The following is an 18729-nucleotide window of genomic DNA, read 5'->3' on the forward strand; positions in this document are numbered from 1 at the left end:
GAGACAGAGAGAAAGGTCTTTCTTTGCCGTTGGTTCACCTTCCAAATGGCCGCCGCGGCCTGCGCGCTGCAGCAGGCGCACCGTGCTGATCCGATGGCAGGAGCCAGGTGCTTCTCCTGGTCTCCCATGGGGTGCAGGGCCCAAGGACCTGGGCCATCCTCCACTGCACTTCCTGGCCACAGCAGAGAGCTGGCCTGGAAGAGGGGCAACCGGGACAGAATCTAGCGCCCCGACCGGGACTAGAACCCAGTGTGCCAGCGCCGCTAGGTGGAGGATTAGCCTTCACTTTTTTTTTTTTTTTTAAAGACTTATTTATTTGAAAGAGTTACAGAAAGGCAGAGGCAGAGAGAGGTCTTCCAACCACTGCTTCATTCCCCAGATGGCCACAACAGCTAGAGCTGAGCTGATCTGATGTCAGGAGCCTGGAGCTTCTTCCAGGTCTCCCATGTGGGTGCAGAGTCCCAAGGACTTAGGACATCTACTACTGCTTTCCCAGGTGCCTTAGCAGGGAGCTGGATCAGAAGAGGAGTAGCCAGATCTAGAACCAGTGCCCACATGGGATGCCGGTGCTGCAGGCTGGGGTTTTAACCCTCTGCGCCACAGCACTGGCCCCCAAGAAGCCCACTTTAAAGACAGGGGTAAGCATTGTGACGCAAATTAAGCCACTACTGGAGACACCTGCATATATCAGAGTTCTGGCTGGAATCTGGGCTACTCCAGTTCTGATGCACCTTCTTACTAATGCACCCTGGGATGAAGATGATGGCCCAAGTCCCTGGACCTCTGCCACCCATGTGGGATCCTAACTTTGGCCTGGTACAATCCTGGTTAGTGCTGGCATTTAGGGTGTGAACCAGCAGTTAGAAGATCTCCCTCGGTTGCTCTTTCATTCCTTCAAAACAAACATACAAGACATATACCACAGATAGGATAAAACTAAAGGATGGAAAAAAAGCATATCCTACGTGAGGAGTAATCAGAAGAAACCTGGACTGGTTATGTTACTCTCAGAAAAAAGAAAATTTCCAGGGATAATAAGGGACACCACAAAATGACAATGGGATCAATAGTATAAGATTGAAGAATCCTAGATGGGTATGCACCTTTGGGCATAACCCCAAATTATGTGAAAATCAACTGGTAGAACTGAAAGATGACATATACAGTCTTGCAACAGTCTGCTCTCAGTGACAGACAGTCCAAGTAGAAAGAATCTGTATAAGGAATCTGGCTATGGAAAAGCCAACAACTTGACCTAATAGCACAACACACATGCTTCTCAAGGGCACACAGAACATTCACCAACATAGACCAATTCTGGGGCATAAAGTAAACCATTCGAAGTTTAAATGGGGGCCAGTGCTATGGCACAGCAGGTAAAGCCACCACCTGCGGTACCAGCACCCCATATGGGAGCTGCTCCACTTCTGATCCGGCTCCCTGCTAACGTGCTTGGGAAGACAGTAGAAGACAGCCCAAGTCCTCTGGCCTTCACACCCACGTGGAGACTTGAATGAAGTTCCTTGGCTTCGGCCTGGCCCAGCCCTGACTGTTACAGCCAACTGGGTAGTGAACCAGTGGGTGGAACATCTCTCTCCCGAACTTTGCCTTTCAAATAAGTTTATAATTATATATATATATATATATATATATATATAGACAGGCAGAGTTAGTGAGAGAGAGAGAAAGGTCTTCCTTTTCTGTTGGTTCACCCCCCAAATGGCCACTACGGCCAGCACGCTGCACCAATCCAAAGCCAGGATCCAGGTGCTTCCTCCTGGTCTCCCATGCGGGTGCAGGGCCCAAGCACCTGTGCCATCCTCCACTGCCTTCCCCGGCCACAGCAGAGAGCTGGACTGGAAGAGGAGCAACCGGGACAGAATCTGGCGCCCCAACCAGGACTAGAACCCAGGGTGCCAGCACTGCAGGTGGAGGATTAGCCAAGTGAACTGTGGCGCCAACCAAGTAAAATATTTCTTTAAAAAATTTAAATTATAGAAAACATTTCTTGTGCCACAACAGAATTAAACTTGCAATCACTAACAGAATGTTAAATGGGAAATCAAAAATATTTAGAATTTTAATATACTAACAAATAATTGTGAACCACATAGGACATTAGAAAATATTTGGAACTAAGTAAGAACAAATCGAGGTCTGTTTTCACCTTAAGGAACCAGCAAAAGAAGAATAAATTACGCTGAAAGCAATCATGTGAGTGTCGGGACTAGTGGGTGAGACAGCTCCCGCTTAGGACCATGTATCTGCTGACAGCAGAGTGCCCAGCTCTGCTCCCATTCCAACTTCCTGCCTTTGTGTGCTGGGAGGCAGCAGGGGATGGCTCAAGGGATTAGGTCTCTGGTACCCACGTGGGAGGCCTGGATTGAGTTCCTGACTCCGGGCTTCAGCCTGGCCAGCTGAGGTTGTTGTGGGCACCGGGGGAGTGACCAGTGAATGAATGGAGGATTACTCTTGGTCACTCTGTCGGTTCCTCTCAAAATTTTGAGAAATTTTTAAAAAGCAATCAAAAGGAAACAAAGAGCATAAATGAATGAATTCACAATAAAAGAATGAAAAAATTAGTAAAATTAAACCCTGTTTCATTCATGTGGTGGAGGCAATCAATAAAAGTGACCAAGAAAGAAACATATAAATTACAAACATCAGGGGCTGGCACTGTGACAAAGCAGATAAAGCCATCGCCTGAAGCACCAGCATCCCATATGCAGCCGGTTCTAGTCCCAGCTGCTCCACTTCCAACCCAGCTCTCTGCTAAGGCCTGGGAAAGCAGAAGATGGCCAAGTCCTTGGGCCCCTGCACGCATGTGGGAGACCCAGAAGCAGCTCCTGGCTCTGGATTGGCGCAGTTCTGGACATTGTGGCCATCTGGGGGAGTGAATCAGTGGATGGGAGACTTTCTCTCTCTGCCTCTCTGTAACTCTGCCTTTTTTTTTTTTTTTTTTTTTTTTGACAGGCAGAGTGGATAGTGAGAGAGAGAGACAGAGAGAAAGGTCTTCCTTTGCCGTTGGTTCACCCTCCAGTGGCCGCCGCGGCCGGCGTGCTGTGGCCAGCGCACCGCACTGATCCGAAGGCAGGAGCCAGGTACTTCTCCTGGTCTCCCATGGGGTGCAGGGCCCAAGCACTTGGGCCATCCTCCACTGCACTCCCTGGCCACAGCAGAGAGCTGGCCTGGAAGAGGGGCAACCGGGACAGAATCCGGCGCCCTGACCAGGACTAGAACCCGGTGTGCCGGCACCACTAGGTGGAGGATTAGCCTATTGAGCCATGGCACCGGCCCTCTGCCTTTCAAATAAATAAAATAACCCTTAAAAAATTACAGACATCAGGAATGAAATAGTGGACACCACTGCCAACACTGAAAGAAGGGAATACCATGGAAACGCGTCCAACTCCTTCAGACACAAATCGCCAAAGCTCACTGAAGGAATCAGTAACGTAGACAGGGCCGTGTCTAAGTAAGCAACTCAACTTGTAGTAAAATCTTTCTAACCACAACAGCAAAACTCTTTCAAGCCTAGCTGTGTCACTGAATTCTACCAAACGAGTAACAGATAATACCCACTCCATGCTAACTCCCAAAACACAGGACAGACTGCTTCCCAATTTATGATGCAAGTACCAACCTGGTATCATAACCGCACAAGGGCACTATGAGAAAACACAGCGAGGCTAGCGCCCTTATAAACATAGATGCAAATTTCCTAAACAAAACCTCAGCAAGTCAAATCCATCATGTCCAAGCTGTATTTATTACAGGAATTAAGGGCGGATTCAACCTTCAAAATTCAAACAGTGTAATTTACCCTACAATAGACTACAGAAAACCATAGAAACATCACGTCTGAGACAGAAACAAAGTCTTATTTATTTTTTGACAGGCAGAGTGGACAGTGAGAGAGGGAGACAGAGAGAAAGGTCTTCCTTTTTCCGCTGGCTCACCCCCCAAATGGCCGCTGCGGCCGGCACACTGCGCTGATCTGAAGCTGGGAGCCAGGTGCCTCTCCTGGTCTCCCATGTGGGTGCAAGACCCAAAACTTGGGCCATCCTCCTCTGTACTCCCGGGCCACAGCAGAGAGCTGGCCTGGAAGAGGGGCATCTGGGAAAGAATCCAGCGCCCCGACTGGGACTAGAACCCGGTGTGCCGGTGCCACAGGCGGAGGATTAGCCTAGTGAGCTGCAGCGCCGGCCAGAAACAAAGTTTGACCAGATTCAACATCATTCCCATAAACCCTTGTCAACCCAGGATGAAAGGAGCTTCCTGGACATGACAAAGGCCATCTGCACAACACCTGCAGTTACATTGTACTCAATGTTCTGGCTCCTGGCTTCTGCTTGGCGACATATGGGGAGTCAGCCAGCGGGTGAAGACCTCGGACTCTCTGCCTTTCAAATGAAAACTTTTTTTTTTCTGGTTTTTTTTTTTTTTCGTTTTTTTTTTTCCTGTTTTTTTTTTTTTTTTTTTTTTTTTTTTTTTTTTTTTTTTTTTTTATTTGAGAGGCACAGTTTCAGAGAAAGAGGTCTTCCATCCCCTGATTCACTCCCCCTATGGCCACAATAGCCAGAGCCAGGTGGATTGATCCAAAGCTAGGAGCTTCATCTCTCACTCATGTGGGTACGGGGGCCCAAGCACTTGTGCCATGTTCCACTGCTTTCCCAGGCCATTAACAAGGAGCTGGATCGCAAATGGGACAGCCAGGACTCGAACCGGCATCCATATGGGATGATGATGTGACAGGCAGAGGTTTATTCTACTATGCCGCAATACCGTCCTCATACATTTTTTAAAACGCAAAGAGTTGGGGGCTGGCACTGTATGGCAGGTTAAGCCGCTGCCTGCGGTGCTGGCAGCCCATGTGGGCGCTGGGTCAAGTCTGGGCTGTTCTACTTCTGATCTAGATCCCTGTGCGTGGCCTGGGAAAGCAGCAGGGGATGGTCCAAGTCCTTGGGCCCCAGCACCCATGTGGGACACCCCGAAGAAGCTTCTGGCTTCCGCCTGGCCTCTGCTCAGCCATTTGGGGAGTGAACTCCAACTCTGCTTCTCAAGTCAGTCTTTAAAAAACATGCATGAAATACAGCTTCACACGTAGTTGCAAGTATCTTCGCTCTTCTTGGTTGTCTTTCTGCTCTTGGTAGGGTCTGAACAGACTGTACCTGGGGCCCCGATGCTTCCCTTTTCCCAGTACCCAAGCTCTTTGCTTCACAGTCCCACTCGGAAAGTGGAGTCCGTTTCTCCGCCCTTGAATACAAGCCTGGTCACGCGACTTGCTCGGTCCCTAGAATGAGGTGGCAATGCGGCTGTGCCAGTACCGAGTCTGGGCTTTGAGAACTATTGCATGTTCCTCCTTGCCTTCTTGTGCTTCTAAGTCACATCTCTCTCCCACATACATGTACACACACACACACGCGCGCGCACGCACACACACGCCTAAGCTAAGGTGCCCCAGCCAAGTCCAGCTTACAGCTGCTTCACTGAATCTAACCCATCCAACCGGATCAGGGGAGAAGAAAACGCTCATTGACGCACAGCACTGGGATTCTGTGGGGTTGTTTGCTAAGCCACAAGAGCTAACTGGAAGAGAGGCAGGCCTGGGGAGAGGCAGGGAGAGGCCATCTGGAGGGCAATGAGCAGCAGAGGCAACGCGCAGGCCCACCGGCCGGCCAGCAGCATGCTAGGGGCCCGAGGCAGGGTCATCGTGCCAGCGGGCCCTTCCCCACCCCTTTTAAAAATGTTTAAGATTTAGTTACTGATTTGAAAGGCAGAGTGACAGAGAAAGGGAGAGATGGACAGAGATCCATTTCTATCCGTGGGTTCACTCCCCAAATAACACCAACAGCCAGTTCTGAGGCCAGCGCTGTGGCATAGCAGGTAAAGCCACCACCTGCAGCACTGGCATCTCATAAGGGTGTCTCCAGTATGGGTGGCGGGGGCCCAGGCAATGGAGTCCTCATCTGTCTTCACAGGTGCGTGACCAAGAAGCTGGATTGGAAGCAGAGCAGCTGGGATTCGCAGGCACTCCGATATGATACGCTGACATTGCAAGCCGTAGCTTGCTGCCATTCTTATCTACTTACAAGGCAGAGCAACAGAGACAGAGATCCTCCATCTGCTGGTTTTCCCCCTCAATGCCCCTAACAACTGGAGATGGGCCAGGCTGATGCCAGGTCTCCCATGTGTCCATCTCTGACTTTCCGATTCAAAACACAAAGTGGAGTTACAAGCAGACTTTAAAAACTTCATGGAAAGTAGAATTCAAAATATTTTGGTGCAGAAAGATTAACATCTACTCAATGGTTATTTGAAAAATTCATGAAAAGGTCATATGGAAAAATTATGCAAAAATTTCGGAATTTTCTGCACTCATTTAATTCTTGAAATATCCCCATATTTTTACGCTAGGCTGTGACATAGGCCAGGGGCACTGGGTGTCGAGTCCCAGCATACTAATTTCTGACACCTGCCATTATTGATCTTTAAGCTTTTTCCCAACCTGATAGGAAATAAACGTTGGGGCCGACCCCGTGTAGAAGGTGAAGCCTCTGCCTGTAGCGCCAGCATCCCATATGGGCATTCCGGCTGCCCCACTTCCGATCCAGCTCCCTGCTAACGGCCTGGGAAAGCAGCTCAAGCACTTCGGCCTCTGCACCTTGTGGGAGACCTCAATGAAGCTTTTGGCTCCTGGCTTCAGTATGGTCCAGCCTTGGCTGTTCACAGCCACTTGCTGAGTGAACCGGCAGGTACACCTCTATCTCTGCCTTTGAAATAATTTTTAAAAATTCCCTGAAGTTTTAATATGCAATATGCCTTTTTCAGATTCACAGTGCAATCCGGGCTTTCTCTCACATGTACTAGCTATGGGTATTCCATCACGATGCTTTTCCATCCATTTTCCCGTGTGTCTTGTCTGGACTGGTTAGGACTCTTCTCCGACTGCACTGTGTCTACCAGCCCACTGCCACCAACACTGAGAACATCCACCACTCCGCCCCTCCTTATTTCATGCTCTGGTGGGCTGGTGTCGTGGCACAGAGCACTTATGACACAGCACTCCATACATGTGTGCTGGTTCTGATCCCAGTTCGTTTTGCAGTACCGTGCCTGGTAACGCAGTTGAAGATGGCCCAAGTGCAAACTGCCACCCATTAGGGAGCCCAGGATGCAGTGCCAGGCTCCAGCTTTTGACCCAGCCCAGTTCTGGCTGTTGTGCTCAGTTGGGGAGTGAACCAGCGTCTGAAACCTAGATCCGTCTTCTCCTGCTCCTGCTCCCTCTGCCTTAGAAACAAAATAAAATCTTGCAGAAAAATACGAAGTGCTTTTGGTCTCTATTCCCACGGAAGCCCGTGCCATGCGTGCAGTCCAGTCCGCCAGCCTCTGTGACTCTGGGTCTCCAGGCGCTCTCAGGGAGGCTCAGCTGAGTGCTGTTACCCAAGCACTTTCATTTCCATGTTCTCACCCAGCCTTGGGTTCCAGCCATGTCGTCCCCACTGCACAGATACGAAAAAGGAAGGTCAGGGAGGGCGAGGGGCTCATCCGAGGTCGCAAGGTTATTGGGGAAGACTCGGACAGAACTGGGGTGCTCAAGGTCTCAGGCTGAGGTGGTGGGTCCCCCACTCCCTGACTCCTGCCTGGCCTCCCACCATGCTCGCATTCTGCACGCCTGCATCACACAGAGGCCACCAGGGTCAGGCTGCCAGCACCAGCCGCACCTGGGCCCTCAACACAGCTGCAGCCCCGAGTGCTTCACCAGCTGATCCCAGGCCCCCGAATTCCAAGGTGTTTTTTTTTAAGTACTTTTATTTTCAAGTCAGAAGGTGAAGGCAAAGGGGAGAAGATTTTCCATCGGCTGGTTTACTCCCCAGGTGGTTGCAATGGCCAGGGCTGGGTCAGGCCAAAGCCAGGAGGTTTATCCGGGTCTCCCACATGGCTGGGAGGGACCTAAGTACTTGCGCCACCTTCGGCTGCTTCTCCAGGCCATTAGCAAGGAGCTGGATCAGCAGTGGAACAGCCAGAACTCCAACCGGCATCCAGGAGACACTGGTATCATAGGTGGAGGCTTGACCTACTACGACACAAGCGGTCTTGAGCAAGCTCATGGCAAGTGACCTGACATTTCAGGAGACCACTCTGCCCCAAGTCTCTGGACCTGTGATGGGAAGGTGGCCACAGAGATCTCAGCAGAGTCCCAGGCCTCGGTCTCACCTGCGCTGGTCAGCTCTAACAACCTCCTTGTCGCACACACATGCCCTCAGCAACACACTTGTCTGTGCTTTCTCGGGGAGACTGAATTTTCCCAACCTTTCTATTCTGCTCCTTTTGGCTCCCAATTCTCACAGCGTGACGTATGGCAGCCGCCCTGCACCCAGGCCACACGGTAAATACGTAGCTGCCTTGACTCACCTGTGCCAACCACGTGAGAGCATGACCTTTAAGACGGCCATTCCAGAAACTCAGAACACAGACCCTGTCCAGCCTGGTACCCTTCTTCGCTAGGACAAGGACGGCTGCAGTCCCGCTCCCAAGAGAATGGTCACTTCCAGCCCGAGCCTCATCCGCTTGGCGTCAGCTACACATTTGTGCCGGCGTTCTGGGCTCCCCACACCGGGACCACCTGTAGTGCTGTTTACAGAGCCGCTGGCTATCTCCAGCCTGCCCTTCCAGGCTTCTCCAATAACCCAACCTCCAAACTCACCCAGCTTTTCCAGCAAACCAATTCTAAAGCCTCCTGCACATCCTTGGGCATGCCCGTAGCAGGGACCACACCACTTGGTACCCACCTGTGTATCCGTTTTCTGTTATTTCAATGAAATAATTCAGCCACTTGTGAGGGAAGGGTTTGGGGGCTCATGGTTTTGGAGGGTCCCATTCCAAGCGGAGGCAGCTGCTGTGCTCTGGTCACTGAGGGCAGCGTTCTTCCTGGGAGGGCTTGCATGAGGTGCAGAGCCTCGCACAGTGAGAGGAGCAAGGGCACGGCACAGACCCCAGGGCTGCCAGGGAGTGCAGCGAGAAGCTGCACCTGACTTTGCTTTTATAACCAGCCTGCTCTTTGGCCCACCTGCCGAGGGCACGCCCCCGGGCCCCACCTGTAATCACCACCATTGGATTCAGCCTCTACCCTCTTAGCACCTTTTCATTTACGACTCTGCAGATTAAATGGCCATGTGAGCTCAGGAGCTGTAACCCACGCAAACCATTGCAACCTCCGTGTACAGTGTGGGGACCCCAGCCTCAAACTGGCAGGGGCACCTGTTAGAAGGCAGATTCCAGGGCCAACTCAGGCTGCCAAATAAGGCACAAGGGGTGGCACCAGGGCCCAGGTTAGCGCTCACGGAGATTCTCATGCTTGCTCACGGCTGAGGCCATCAATCCTTAAAGCCCCTGGGGACCCAGGAGGAAACTCGAGAGCTGACTTTCCTGCACTGCTCACATAGTCCCTGATGAGCCTGGCAGAAACCCCTCTCTGGTCTGTGAAGGTGGTGGAGGACTGTGGCTGGCAGAGCGGCGGGGTCAGCCGTGACCCTGCCATCATTTCTAACCACTCAGATGACTTTTGTAGCCACCACCTGCAGGAGGCATCCCCTGTCCCTGTCACATGGGGAGGTGTCCTTCCTCTGCAGCCCCGGGCTGCTGGGCTCACCCCCTCACCAGGCCACCACGGCTCATCAGGGGCTCCGGGTGCCAGGCGGCGCGCTAGGTGCTCTTGGGTGTTTTCTCATTGACTCAACCCTAGAGGCAGCTGTGGTTATTACGCCTGTTTCGCCAAACAGGAAATCGAGCTCAGAGAAGCTAAGTTGCTTTCTCCTGTGCTTGTGGTATACCTGACTTTTCTGCCCCACCAGCTTTGGGTGCATGAAGACCGAATGAGTCCGTGCAAGACGTTGATTCCAGAACCCCGGGCGCAGGCAGGCGCTCTGCTGTCCTGGGACGATGACGCTTGCAGGTGTAATGTTTCCTGAGGTCGCACATGTGCCAGGCACCGCGCCAGGCTGTGTTCAAATGTATCTCATTTAAGCCTCTCAACCCATGAGGTTCATTTTGGGGTGTGGAGGAGGAAACCAAGGCTCAGAGAGGCTAGGTCACTCGCCCGGAGTCCCAGAGCCAGCGGATGACAGGGCTGAAGCTGGAAGCCAGCCACCTGGCTCCCGACCACCACACTGCCATGCTCACGCCATGGACATGGAGCGGAAGTCCCGTGGGGCTCCGTGTGGTGTCTTCTGTGTAGGAAACCCCGGTGCTGCTGACAGCAGGCAGTGAGCAAGACTCCCGGGTTGACAGCATCCCTTCCTGGGGCAGAGGAATTTTGAGAAGGGTTTGCTGGTGCACCCAAGGGTTAGGAAATTTTGGCACGGTCGTGTGGGCTGTCCTCGTGTCCCTGCCTTACTCCCGGTCCCTGGAAACTGCAGACTGCATGTTGGGGATTGCACAGCCCTCACCCTCCCATGCCCTGAACCCCAGCTGCAGCCTTTGCCCAGACACCCCATCAATGGGTGGAGGGGTCCAAGCTGGCAGCCAGGGACCTGCACTGGGCCGGCTCGGCACCCATATCTCAAGCTGATGATTAAGTGAGTTCTAGGGACTGAGGTCGAGCACTCTGGGTTATTTGCTCCATGTACTGTCCACCCACCTGTAGCTCAAGTGCACACTTGGTGGCAGTTTCCAAGAGCCTTTGCAACCTGGCCCCGGCTGCCTTCCGTGCCCTCCTCCCACTGCGCACACACTCCTGCCATCCCGAACCCTTCCTGCTGCTGCACGCACCACGTGTTCCTGCCTCCGTCGCTCCTGCCCTCCGCTCTGCCGCCTGCCTCCCTGTCTTCTACCCGCTGGAAGCCCCTGAGCGTCTCACCGCGGGCACAGGTGCGCCACGGGGTAGTGATTGGGCTGATGTCATTCTGACCCCGTTGGTGCCCGGCAGGAGCTCCCCAGCAGAGCCTGTATCCCCCCTGCTCTTCCTCACACTCTCTGCACTTGGCCATGCGTTCAGCCCATGCTGGATGCATGAATAAAGGCACAGCCAGGTGCACAGAGGAAGAAAGCACAGAGAATTCTCCGCGCTCCGAGACTATTCCCTAGAGAATGCTTGGGCAGCCAGGCCTTCTTGCTCGGGCCCAGAAAGACTGAGACTCGGGCTGTCCCTTGCCTGCAGGGGCCTGGCCAAGGGATCCCACAGTGCCGCTGGCAATGCTGTCACCTGTCGGTGCTGACACGACAGCTCATCCAAACGGGGGGAGCTTCGGACCGGAAAGGTGCTCTTCACTGCACTAGCCCTGGGCGTGAGCACCTGTCCTGAGCGACCCTGTCCCTTCGCACGGAGCCTCGGGGACAGCTGCCATGGCTGTGGTTACCCCTGGTTGCAGACGGTGGAGTCAGGCTCGGCGATGCTAAGTGACCTGCCCAGAGCTGCACAGCTGCTAAGTGGCAGAATTTAGAAACAAGGACCCTGTCCCAGAGCCCACAGTTCAACCACCGACCATTGTCCACGGGCCGGACTCTGAGGGCTAGGGCAGACAGCCTGGGCTCGGAGCCAGACACTCGGAGCTGTGTGCCACAGCCAGGTCTCTGCCCTCAGCAGGCCTCAGTTTCTCATCTTCAACGTAGGGAAGGGGCTACTGACTCAGACCAGTGAGGCCATCGTGCAGGGGTGGCGCATTCAACAGGGACGTACTGGGCCTTTCCTCTCTGCCTGGCGCTGGAGACTCGGTGGTAAACAGGGCAGGCATGGGCCCTCCTTTCTGGAGCTCACAGCCTGGAGACAGAGCGGGAGAGAAAGCAGGCTGCAGGCGGACTTGCAGGAGCACTGCGGAGGGAGTCCAGGGACGCACTACCTAAGCTGAGAAGGATGAGAAGGAGTTGGGGGAGGTGCAGGGAGGAGTAGGGGGGAGAAACTGCAGAGTGAAGACCTGGGAGGACCAGAATACACAGGGCTGCAGAGGCTAAACATCCGGGACACACGCAGCCCATAAGACCCGCACTGAGGGCTGGAGAAAGAAACCGCTTCCAGCTGAAGTCAGGAAGGCTTCTTGGAGGAGGTGGCTTGTGCTGGGCTGGAAGCTTGAGCAAGGTGTTGGCCTTCCGCCTTAGAGGGCTGGCATTCTGGATGCCAGGGTTGAAAGCGTGCAGTCCGCACTGGGGCAGATGGGCCTGGGAGCCCACACGAGGGAGTCTGCACTGTGCGGAGCTCTGGGGAGCCACCGTTGGAGCAAAGGGAAGGCCGAGATGTCCCTGCGCTGCTGAAGACGAACGGTGGAGGTGAGAAACCTCCAGCCATGGAAACTTCCATTCCGTCCCTCTGGGAGGGAAGCCAGGAGTGCGTGATTTTCCAGACGTTTCATGACTTCCCCGTGTTGGTGACTTTTCTAGTTCCTTACAGTGACTGCCACAAAGCCTGAGACCAGAAAGAGACTAAGGGGGAGGGGTGGCCTGCTGGGACGCCTGCCAGGGGGAAGATGCCCTGGGGTGGGGGGTGGGGTGAGGAGGGGAGGCAGGAGGCAGCCACAGAGCTCCTGACCCGAGTCCTGCAGCATGGCTGAGCTGATCCTGAGCTGTGGGAACCCAGCCCCAGCCCCGGGGGAAGGCACACCCTGAGCAGGGGGCTCAGTACCGACCCTCTGGGTCCACACACTGGCAGTGGGCTGTCCTGGGCCTGGGCCACCACGCTGGGGCTCCGGGTGGCAGCTTCCCCGGCTGGCTCCTCTCACAGTGCCCCGGGTGCCCAGCTGCACCTGGGTCAGGTGTTCCCCAGTTCTGTGAAGAGAAAGCTCAGCTGGGCACTCACTCCTCTGACTCCTGCTGTGTTCTTCAACCAACTCTAGCGACGCCAGAGTGCTGAGCTAGATGAGAGGGAGTTTCGTCTTTCTCATATTTGATTTTCCTCCTTTTCAAGAAAGATACTTCCATTCTATTGGTAAGACAGAGAGGGGGGAGAGAGAGATCGTCCACCCTCCGGTTTATTCTCCAAATGTCTGCAACAGCCAGGGGTGGGCCAGGCCGAAGTCCAGGACTCCAGGCAAGTCTTCCACATGGGTGGCAGGGACCCAGGTATGGAGCCATCACCTGCTGCCTCCCAGGTCCATTAACAGGAAGCCGGATCCGAAGCAGAGTGGCCAGGACTCAGACCAGGCGCTCTGAAATGGTTTTTTTGCAGGCGCTTAAGCTTTGCTCCAAATGCCCGCCCTTTGTGTTGCATTCTCTTTGCCCACAGAAGCACCATGATTTTGTGTATTTCAAGAGGAACTGTTAGATTCCAGTAAGATATTGGAATGCTTCTCTTTACTCAGCAACTCTATATCTAGAAGTTTATTCTATGGAAACAATATGTACATAAACCTGCCGATACAAATATATTTTCAAACAAAGGTTACTGTGGCATGGTTTATAACTCTGAAAAGTTAGAAACAATCTAATGGCCCATCAGCAGGGGATGGCTTGAGTAGTTTCTGGCACAGGCATGCTTTCAAATTACGTGCAGCTCTCAGAATGATTGATTAATACCGGCACGGACTGCAGACTTGGGAGTCTGTCCGTGATGCATTGCGAAGTAAAGAAAGCAAAAAGTTGCAAAACGCTCTTGTTGTGTTTTTAGACAGCTGTATGTCTTGCAGGTACCCAGCGATATAGAACACAGACATCACATCAGTATGGCTGCAAGGAGGAAAACTCTTGAAAAATGTAACCAACTGTGAGCAGTGAGAAACAGAGTTTACAGAGGATCAGTTCCTACCCCCAGGGCAGCTGAGCACAGAGCACAGTCGCCAAGGGTTGACCCCAGTGGGAAGAGCCCCTTTCTGTCTCCTCTTTTTCCAGGCACAGGAGCCTGACTGTGAGGAGTGTGGTGGAGGAATCGTGCAGTCCCATGGCTCATCTGTCTGGGAGGAAAATGCCAGCTCACCCTCCTTCCCCGGGCATGCAGAGGGTGCGAGGCAGAAGCCCACCAGGGCCTGCCCTGTGGTTCTCCCAGAGCCTGCACCTGCTCTGGCCTGACCATGCCCCCAGCCAGGTCGGATGACTGCATCAGCCCTTAGCTTCTCTGAGTTCTCCCTGCTCAGCCACACTTCCCTGGCCTGGCTCTCAGGATCACACAGCACCAGAAATGAGAAGTCGCGACACAGCAGTGAGAGCCCGGCTGCGCCTCCCAGGCTCTGCAGCCCTGGGCGGGTGCTCCCTCCACCCCCACCACTGAGTGCTGACCCGGTCTCAGCCAGACCCCAGCTCCAAGCCTCTCCTGTCCCTGCCACACCAACCTTCCACAGCGTCTCCTGTGTAACAGGGAACTCTAGCAGGATGCGGGCCACAGTCTTGAGGACGCGAGGGTAAAATGAGAAAATGCGAGTAAAGGAACGGGGCCGCCCTGCCCTCTGCACCTGTTGCATGCTTTGTCTCTGGGGCATCGTTAGGGCTGTTTACCCACCGGGGACACCAAGGCCCAACGGTGCGTCACCCAGCCCAAGTCCTGTAAGTAACAGATGTCCGTGGAAGGAGTCAAGGTTTCCTGACCTCCAGGCGGAGGCTTTCCCATGAGCTATGATAATCCCCGTCTGGAATGTGGGTTGTTCATTCTCCTAACAGGGCACATACAGGTACTGCCTTTTCTAGCTCCTGCCACAGCCAGAAGCCAAGCAGTCACAGGCTCTGGGCATCCCCTGAAGCCAAGAGCCTCGGGAGGGTGGGCTGTGCGTGGCCAGGCCCTGCGGCCACAGGGGTTTTCCCTGGCACGGCTCAGCTGCCCCTGAGTTGGCGCCTGGGCTGTGAGTCACAGCTGCCCCGCTGCAGCCACAGCCTGGGTCTTGGAGCTGGTCCAGAAAGACGTGGGCTCACTCCAGGCTCAGGTGTCCTTGGCCAGGCTCGGAGAGCAGGGAGTGGCCCAAGGGCACAGCAAGCAGGTGGGACCTCACAAACCCCTGAACCCCTCAAAGGCCCTGGTGGGGCGGGAGGGTTGGGAAGCTCCACCCTGTCCCTGGGCTGCGGCTTGGGTCCCATGAGTCTGGGATCTACAGGGCGAGGACCCCTGGCTCGTGCCAGTCCCATCAGCACTGCACCTCTGCAGCTGAGACATCTGCCGGGCCTCCCCACCCACGCACATGGCCAGCCAGACGCTACCCTCGAGCCACAGCCTGCTTCCCCTCTCCCTCCCCTGCCCTCACCCCGGCCACACATCCCACCCTCCTCTTCCTCTTCCCTTCTTGCCTCACTTCTTGCTCTCTGGCGCCCCTGGGGACCCGTGTCTTCCGTGTTCCTACCTGGCCTTGACCATGACTCACCCGGACCTGGAATCCGGGCTGCAGCCGACACCACTCACGAGCCACACACACCAGCCTCAGTGGGCTGCTGGGCAGAGGAGGGAGGCAGGAGGCTGTCCCAGCTTAGTAGCCAAAGCCCAGGCACATGCTGAGGGGCAGGCAGCAGGAGGGGCTCAGGCTCCGGGCACCAGAGCCTCTGAACAGCCCTGCCAGCCCCACGCCCTGCGGCCCAACCCAGGGCCCTCCACCGCAGGCCCAGAAAGCCTCTTCCCCCTGTGCCTGGGGAAACCAACCTAGGTCTGGGCTAGCCAGCCCCAGCACGGGATGGGCAGTGGAAACCACCAGTTTGGGGAGGAAGGAAACACGACTCAGGACTGGAGGGACCTGTCTGGGGACCTGTGGCTGGGGGGGAACCCCTGCCTGCCCCACGCACACCCCCTCCTGCCCAACACAGAAACCGGTACACAGGAGAGACCAGAGACCCCGAGTGAAAAGCACCAGGTTTAATATTAAAATCTTTCCCTTAAAAAAAGTACACGGATAGGAAAACTTAGCATACAAAATAGCACTTCTGTTGTATAAATGTGAGTTACGGTGAGTCCTAAAAATACTTGTAAACCTAGGTGAGTATATCTTTGGTACCGTAGTGAGACCCCACTCCTCCTCCTTCAACCAGGCTTTGGGGGTCCTAGGGCAGGTGCTGGCTGGCACCCACCAGGGTCAACCTTTCCTCACTCCCTTTCCAGCCCTGCCCCTGCCAGGGTCTTGGCCATAGCGCTTACTCCCCTGGCATGTCTAATGCCCACTGAGCTGGGGACAGTGAGGTGCCACTGCCAGGCCTGGGCAGTGACAAACACCACGCCCCATGGAGTGCTGCCTCGGGCAAGTGAGAGGGCAATGTCCAAGGCGCCCATCACTCACACCGCTGTCCGCGGTGCCCACTCCAGGCTTCTCATCCTCTAGGGGACATCCTTGTCCTGTTGTCCAGCCCACCTGCAGCACATACGTGGATGGCAGGCGCTGGGGTCGCGGGCTGCACGAGGTCATGTGATGTGTCCTCTGGGCCCCCTCACCCAGGAGAACTCCAGAGGTCAGAGTCATTGCGGAGCGGGGTCCTTGGCATGCCCCCCCCGGAAGCTGTCAGGGGCTTTCCAGCTCCCCAGCTCTCACCCCAAGTTGAGGCCCCAGCAGCTGGGCTGTTGGGACTTGCAGGGCCTTGGGGGAGGCAGCACTGTGTCTGAACCCCTAGAGTGTGCTGTGTGGTCTGGAATCTCCCCGGGGCCCAGCTGACCTTCAGGATGAAGAGTTGAGACCCTCGGCCTTGCTTCATCTGGGCAAAGTGCAGGCCCCTGGAATATTCTAGAATGTTGGCGCTGGCAAGGCACTTGGAGTTAATGAGTCCAACGTGCTCATTTGTCAAAGGGATCAACAAGGCCCAGGGAAGGCAGAGGATTCCCCCAGGGCCTCAGAGCAGGTCCAGCGCAGAGTCTGGGCCATGTCTTGGTGCACACATGTGGTGCTTCAGGCTGGTACATCAGCAATACACATCGCAGACATGGGGCCTTCCCAAAGTCTCCAGAAGGGGCATCCAGACCGCGGACGATGAGGAAAAGTCCCCAGGACAACGGGACCCGACAGATGGGACACGGGCACCTTGACGGCTGGGTACGCCCCAATTGCCCTGGGTGGTAGGTGTAGGCCAGGGCATCCTGCATTAGCTAACAGCGCTCAGTAAACACGGAAGGCCCCAGACCAGCTCGGACCTGGGAGAGGGGACACTGGCCACAGGGGAGGTGTCTGCTGCAAGGGGCGCCTCTGTCCAAGGCGGGCCCCAGCTCAGCCAGGAGCTGGGGACGCAGGGCCCCTCGCAGCCATGCTGGATCCAAGTGCAAGGTGAGGAGGGAGCCGCGGCCCCATCAAGAGCAGCTGGCTGGACGGAGAGAAGCGACGGACCGCCTCCTTCACCCCAGGGATTCCCACCTGTGCACCTGCCCGCCAGGAAGGAAAACCCAACTGTGGGTCACCACACCCCACTCGTCCATCATGTCTGCGGGGAGATGGAGTCCCCTGGGAGGGCCCTGCGCAGAGCCAGAGGCAGAGGGCCGGTCACGGCCACCCCCCTCCCTGGCTCTCTCACCTCCCAGGCCAGCCCCAAGGTCTGGGGCACAACACGTCAGGGGCAGAGCCTCCCAGAAAAGACAGCTGAGGGGGGCAGGTGGCCGGACGGTGCCGGTGCTGGGAGGCAGGAGGGGGCGCTCCAGGCAGGGCAGAGTCGGGGCCAGCCCCCTACAGGAAGCTGTCCTCCGCTTCCACCCGCAGCCCCAGGCAGCCTGGATCTGCCGGCTGCTCCTGCTCCGGCGGGGGCTCCTCCGGGGCCTCCACCTGTGCCTCGAGCTCTGCTTCTTCTTGGGGCTCCAGGGGGCTGTCACAGGAGATGGTGGAAGACGTGTTGGCCTCATTCAGGGTGGAGCTAGAGGAAGGAGGCGGGTGAGTGAGGGGGGGAGGGGACATGGGAACACGCAGGCGGCTCTCAGGACGAGCTGGCTGAGTGTCCCACTGGGCACGCTTTGGCTCCCATAGTCCTTGTAGAGACTATGCAAGGGCTGCACCGTGGAGGACCTGTGGCTCAGGGAAGTGATGTCCCCGGCCCAGGTGAGCGGAGGAGCCAGGACTTCCGAGCAGGTGCAGCTGACCCCAAAGTCCATTCCTCAGCCAGCGGCATCTACCCTCCTAAAGGACTGTGCTGTCTCTTAATCCTCCCACCAACCCCTACCTGAAGGGCTTTCACTGTGGTCATTTTACAGAAGAGGAACTGAAGTTCTGAGAGGTGGAGCCGATTGCATGAGGGCACAGAGCAAGGCCAGCATTCACAACCCCTGGCAGCTGAACTCTACAGTGACTCCTCTGTGTCGTCTCCCTGGAGCCTGAGGACGTTGGCTTCCTCCATGGGCACAGCCAAAATGACAAAGGGCCCGCACCGGCCTATGTGCACTCCCAGTGCCACGGGAGAAACCGAGGGTTGCAGGGGAGAAGCCTGCGCAGGTATCACAGCAGTGGTAACAGCCAGGGGCTGCCCCACTCACTCCACCCTGGGCTGGATCTCGTCTGGGGGTGGGTTTGGCCTCCTGGGCAGCCCCGATCTTCAGCCGAGGAGGATCCTGTCTCAACAGCATTCCCAGGCCACAGCCAGGGCTGTCCCACACGGCAGCCTCACTGCATCCCAAGGCGAGACGAAAACCACCAGCCTCCTTCCTGGCCTGAGTTCTGGCCTGAACTGCTGTGGGTGCCTCTACAGCCACGCTGGGCTCCCAGGGCTGAAGGACAGACCACAGACCTGAGACTGGCCATGACCCTGTCCTTGGGGCTACGACAGGGCCCAGAGAGGGGAGGGTACCCAGGGCCTCTTAAAAGGCAGGGCTCACAAATGATCCCCAGCCCCTCCTTCTATGACTGGTCTTTGCCTCACACCTGACGTCATCCC

General features: G+C 55.6%; 1 protein-coding gene across 1 annotated transcript in view; it reads right to left on the reverse strand.

The window, feature by feature from the left end:
- Positions 1–15736: 15736 nt before the first annotated feature.
- PDGFRB (platelet derived growth factor receptor beta) overlaps positions 15737–18729 on the reverse strand; it is a 35293-nt gene continuing 32300 nt past the window's right edge. The window contains exon 23 of the mRNA XM_002710305.5: positions 15737–17718. Coding sequence (XP_002710351.3) covers positions 17535–17718 — 184 coding nt within the window. The 3' untranslated portion in view covers positions 15737–17534. The remainder of the gene's footprint in view (positions 17719–18729) is intronic.

Source organism: Oryctolagus cuniculus, chromosome 6 (assembly GCF_964237555.1).
Source record: "Oryctolagus cuniculus chromosome 6, mOryCun1.1, whole genome shotgun sequence".
In the NCBI taxonomy this organism is placed as follows: Eukaryota; Metazoa; Chordata; class Mammalia; order Lagomorpha; family Leporidae; genus Oryctolagus; species Oryctolagus cuniculus.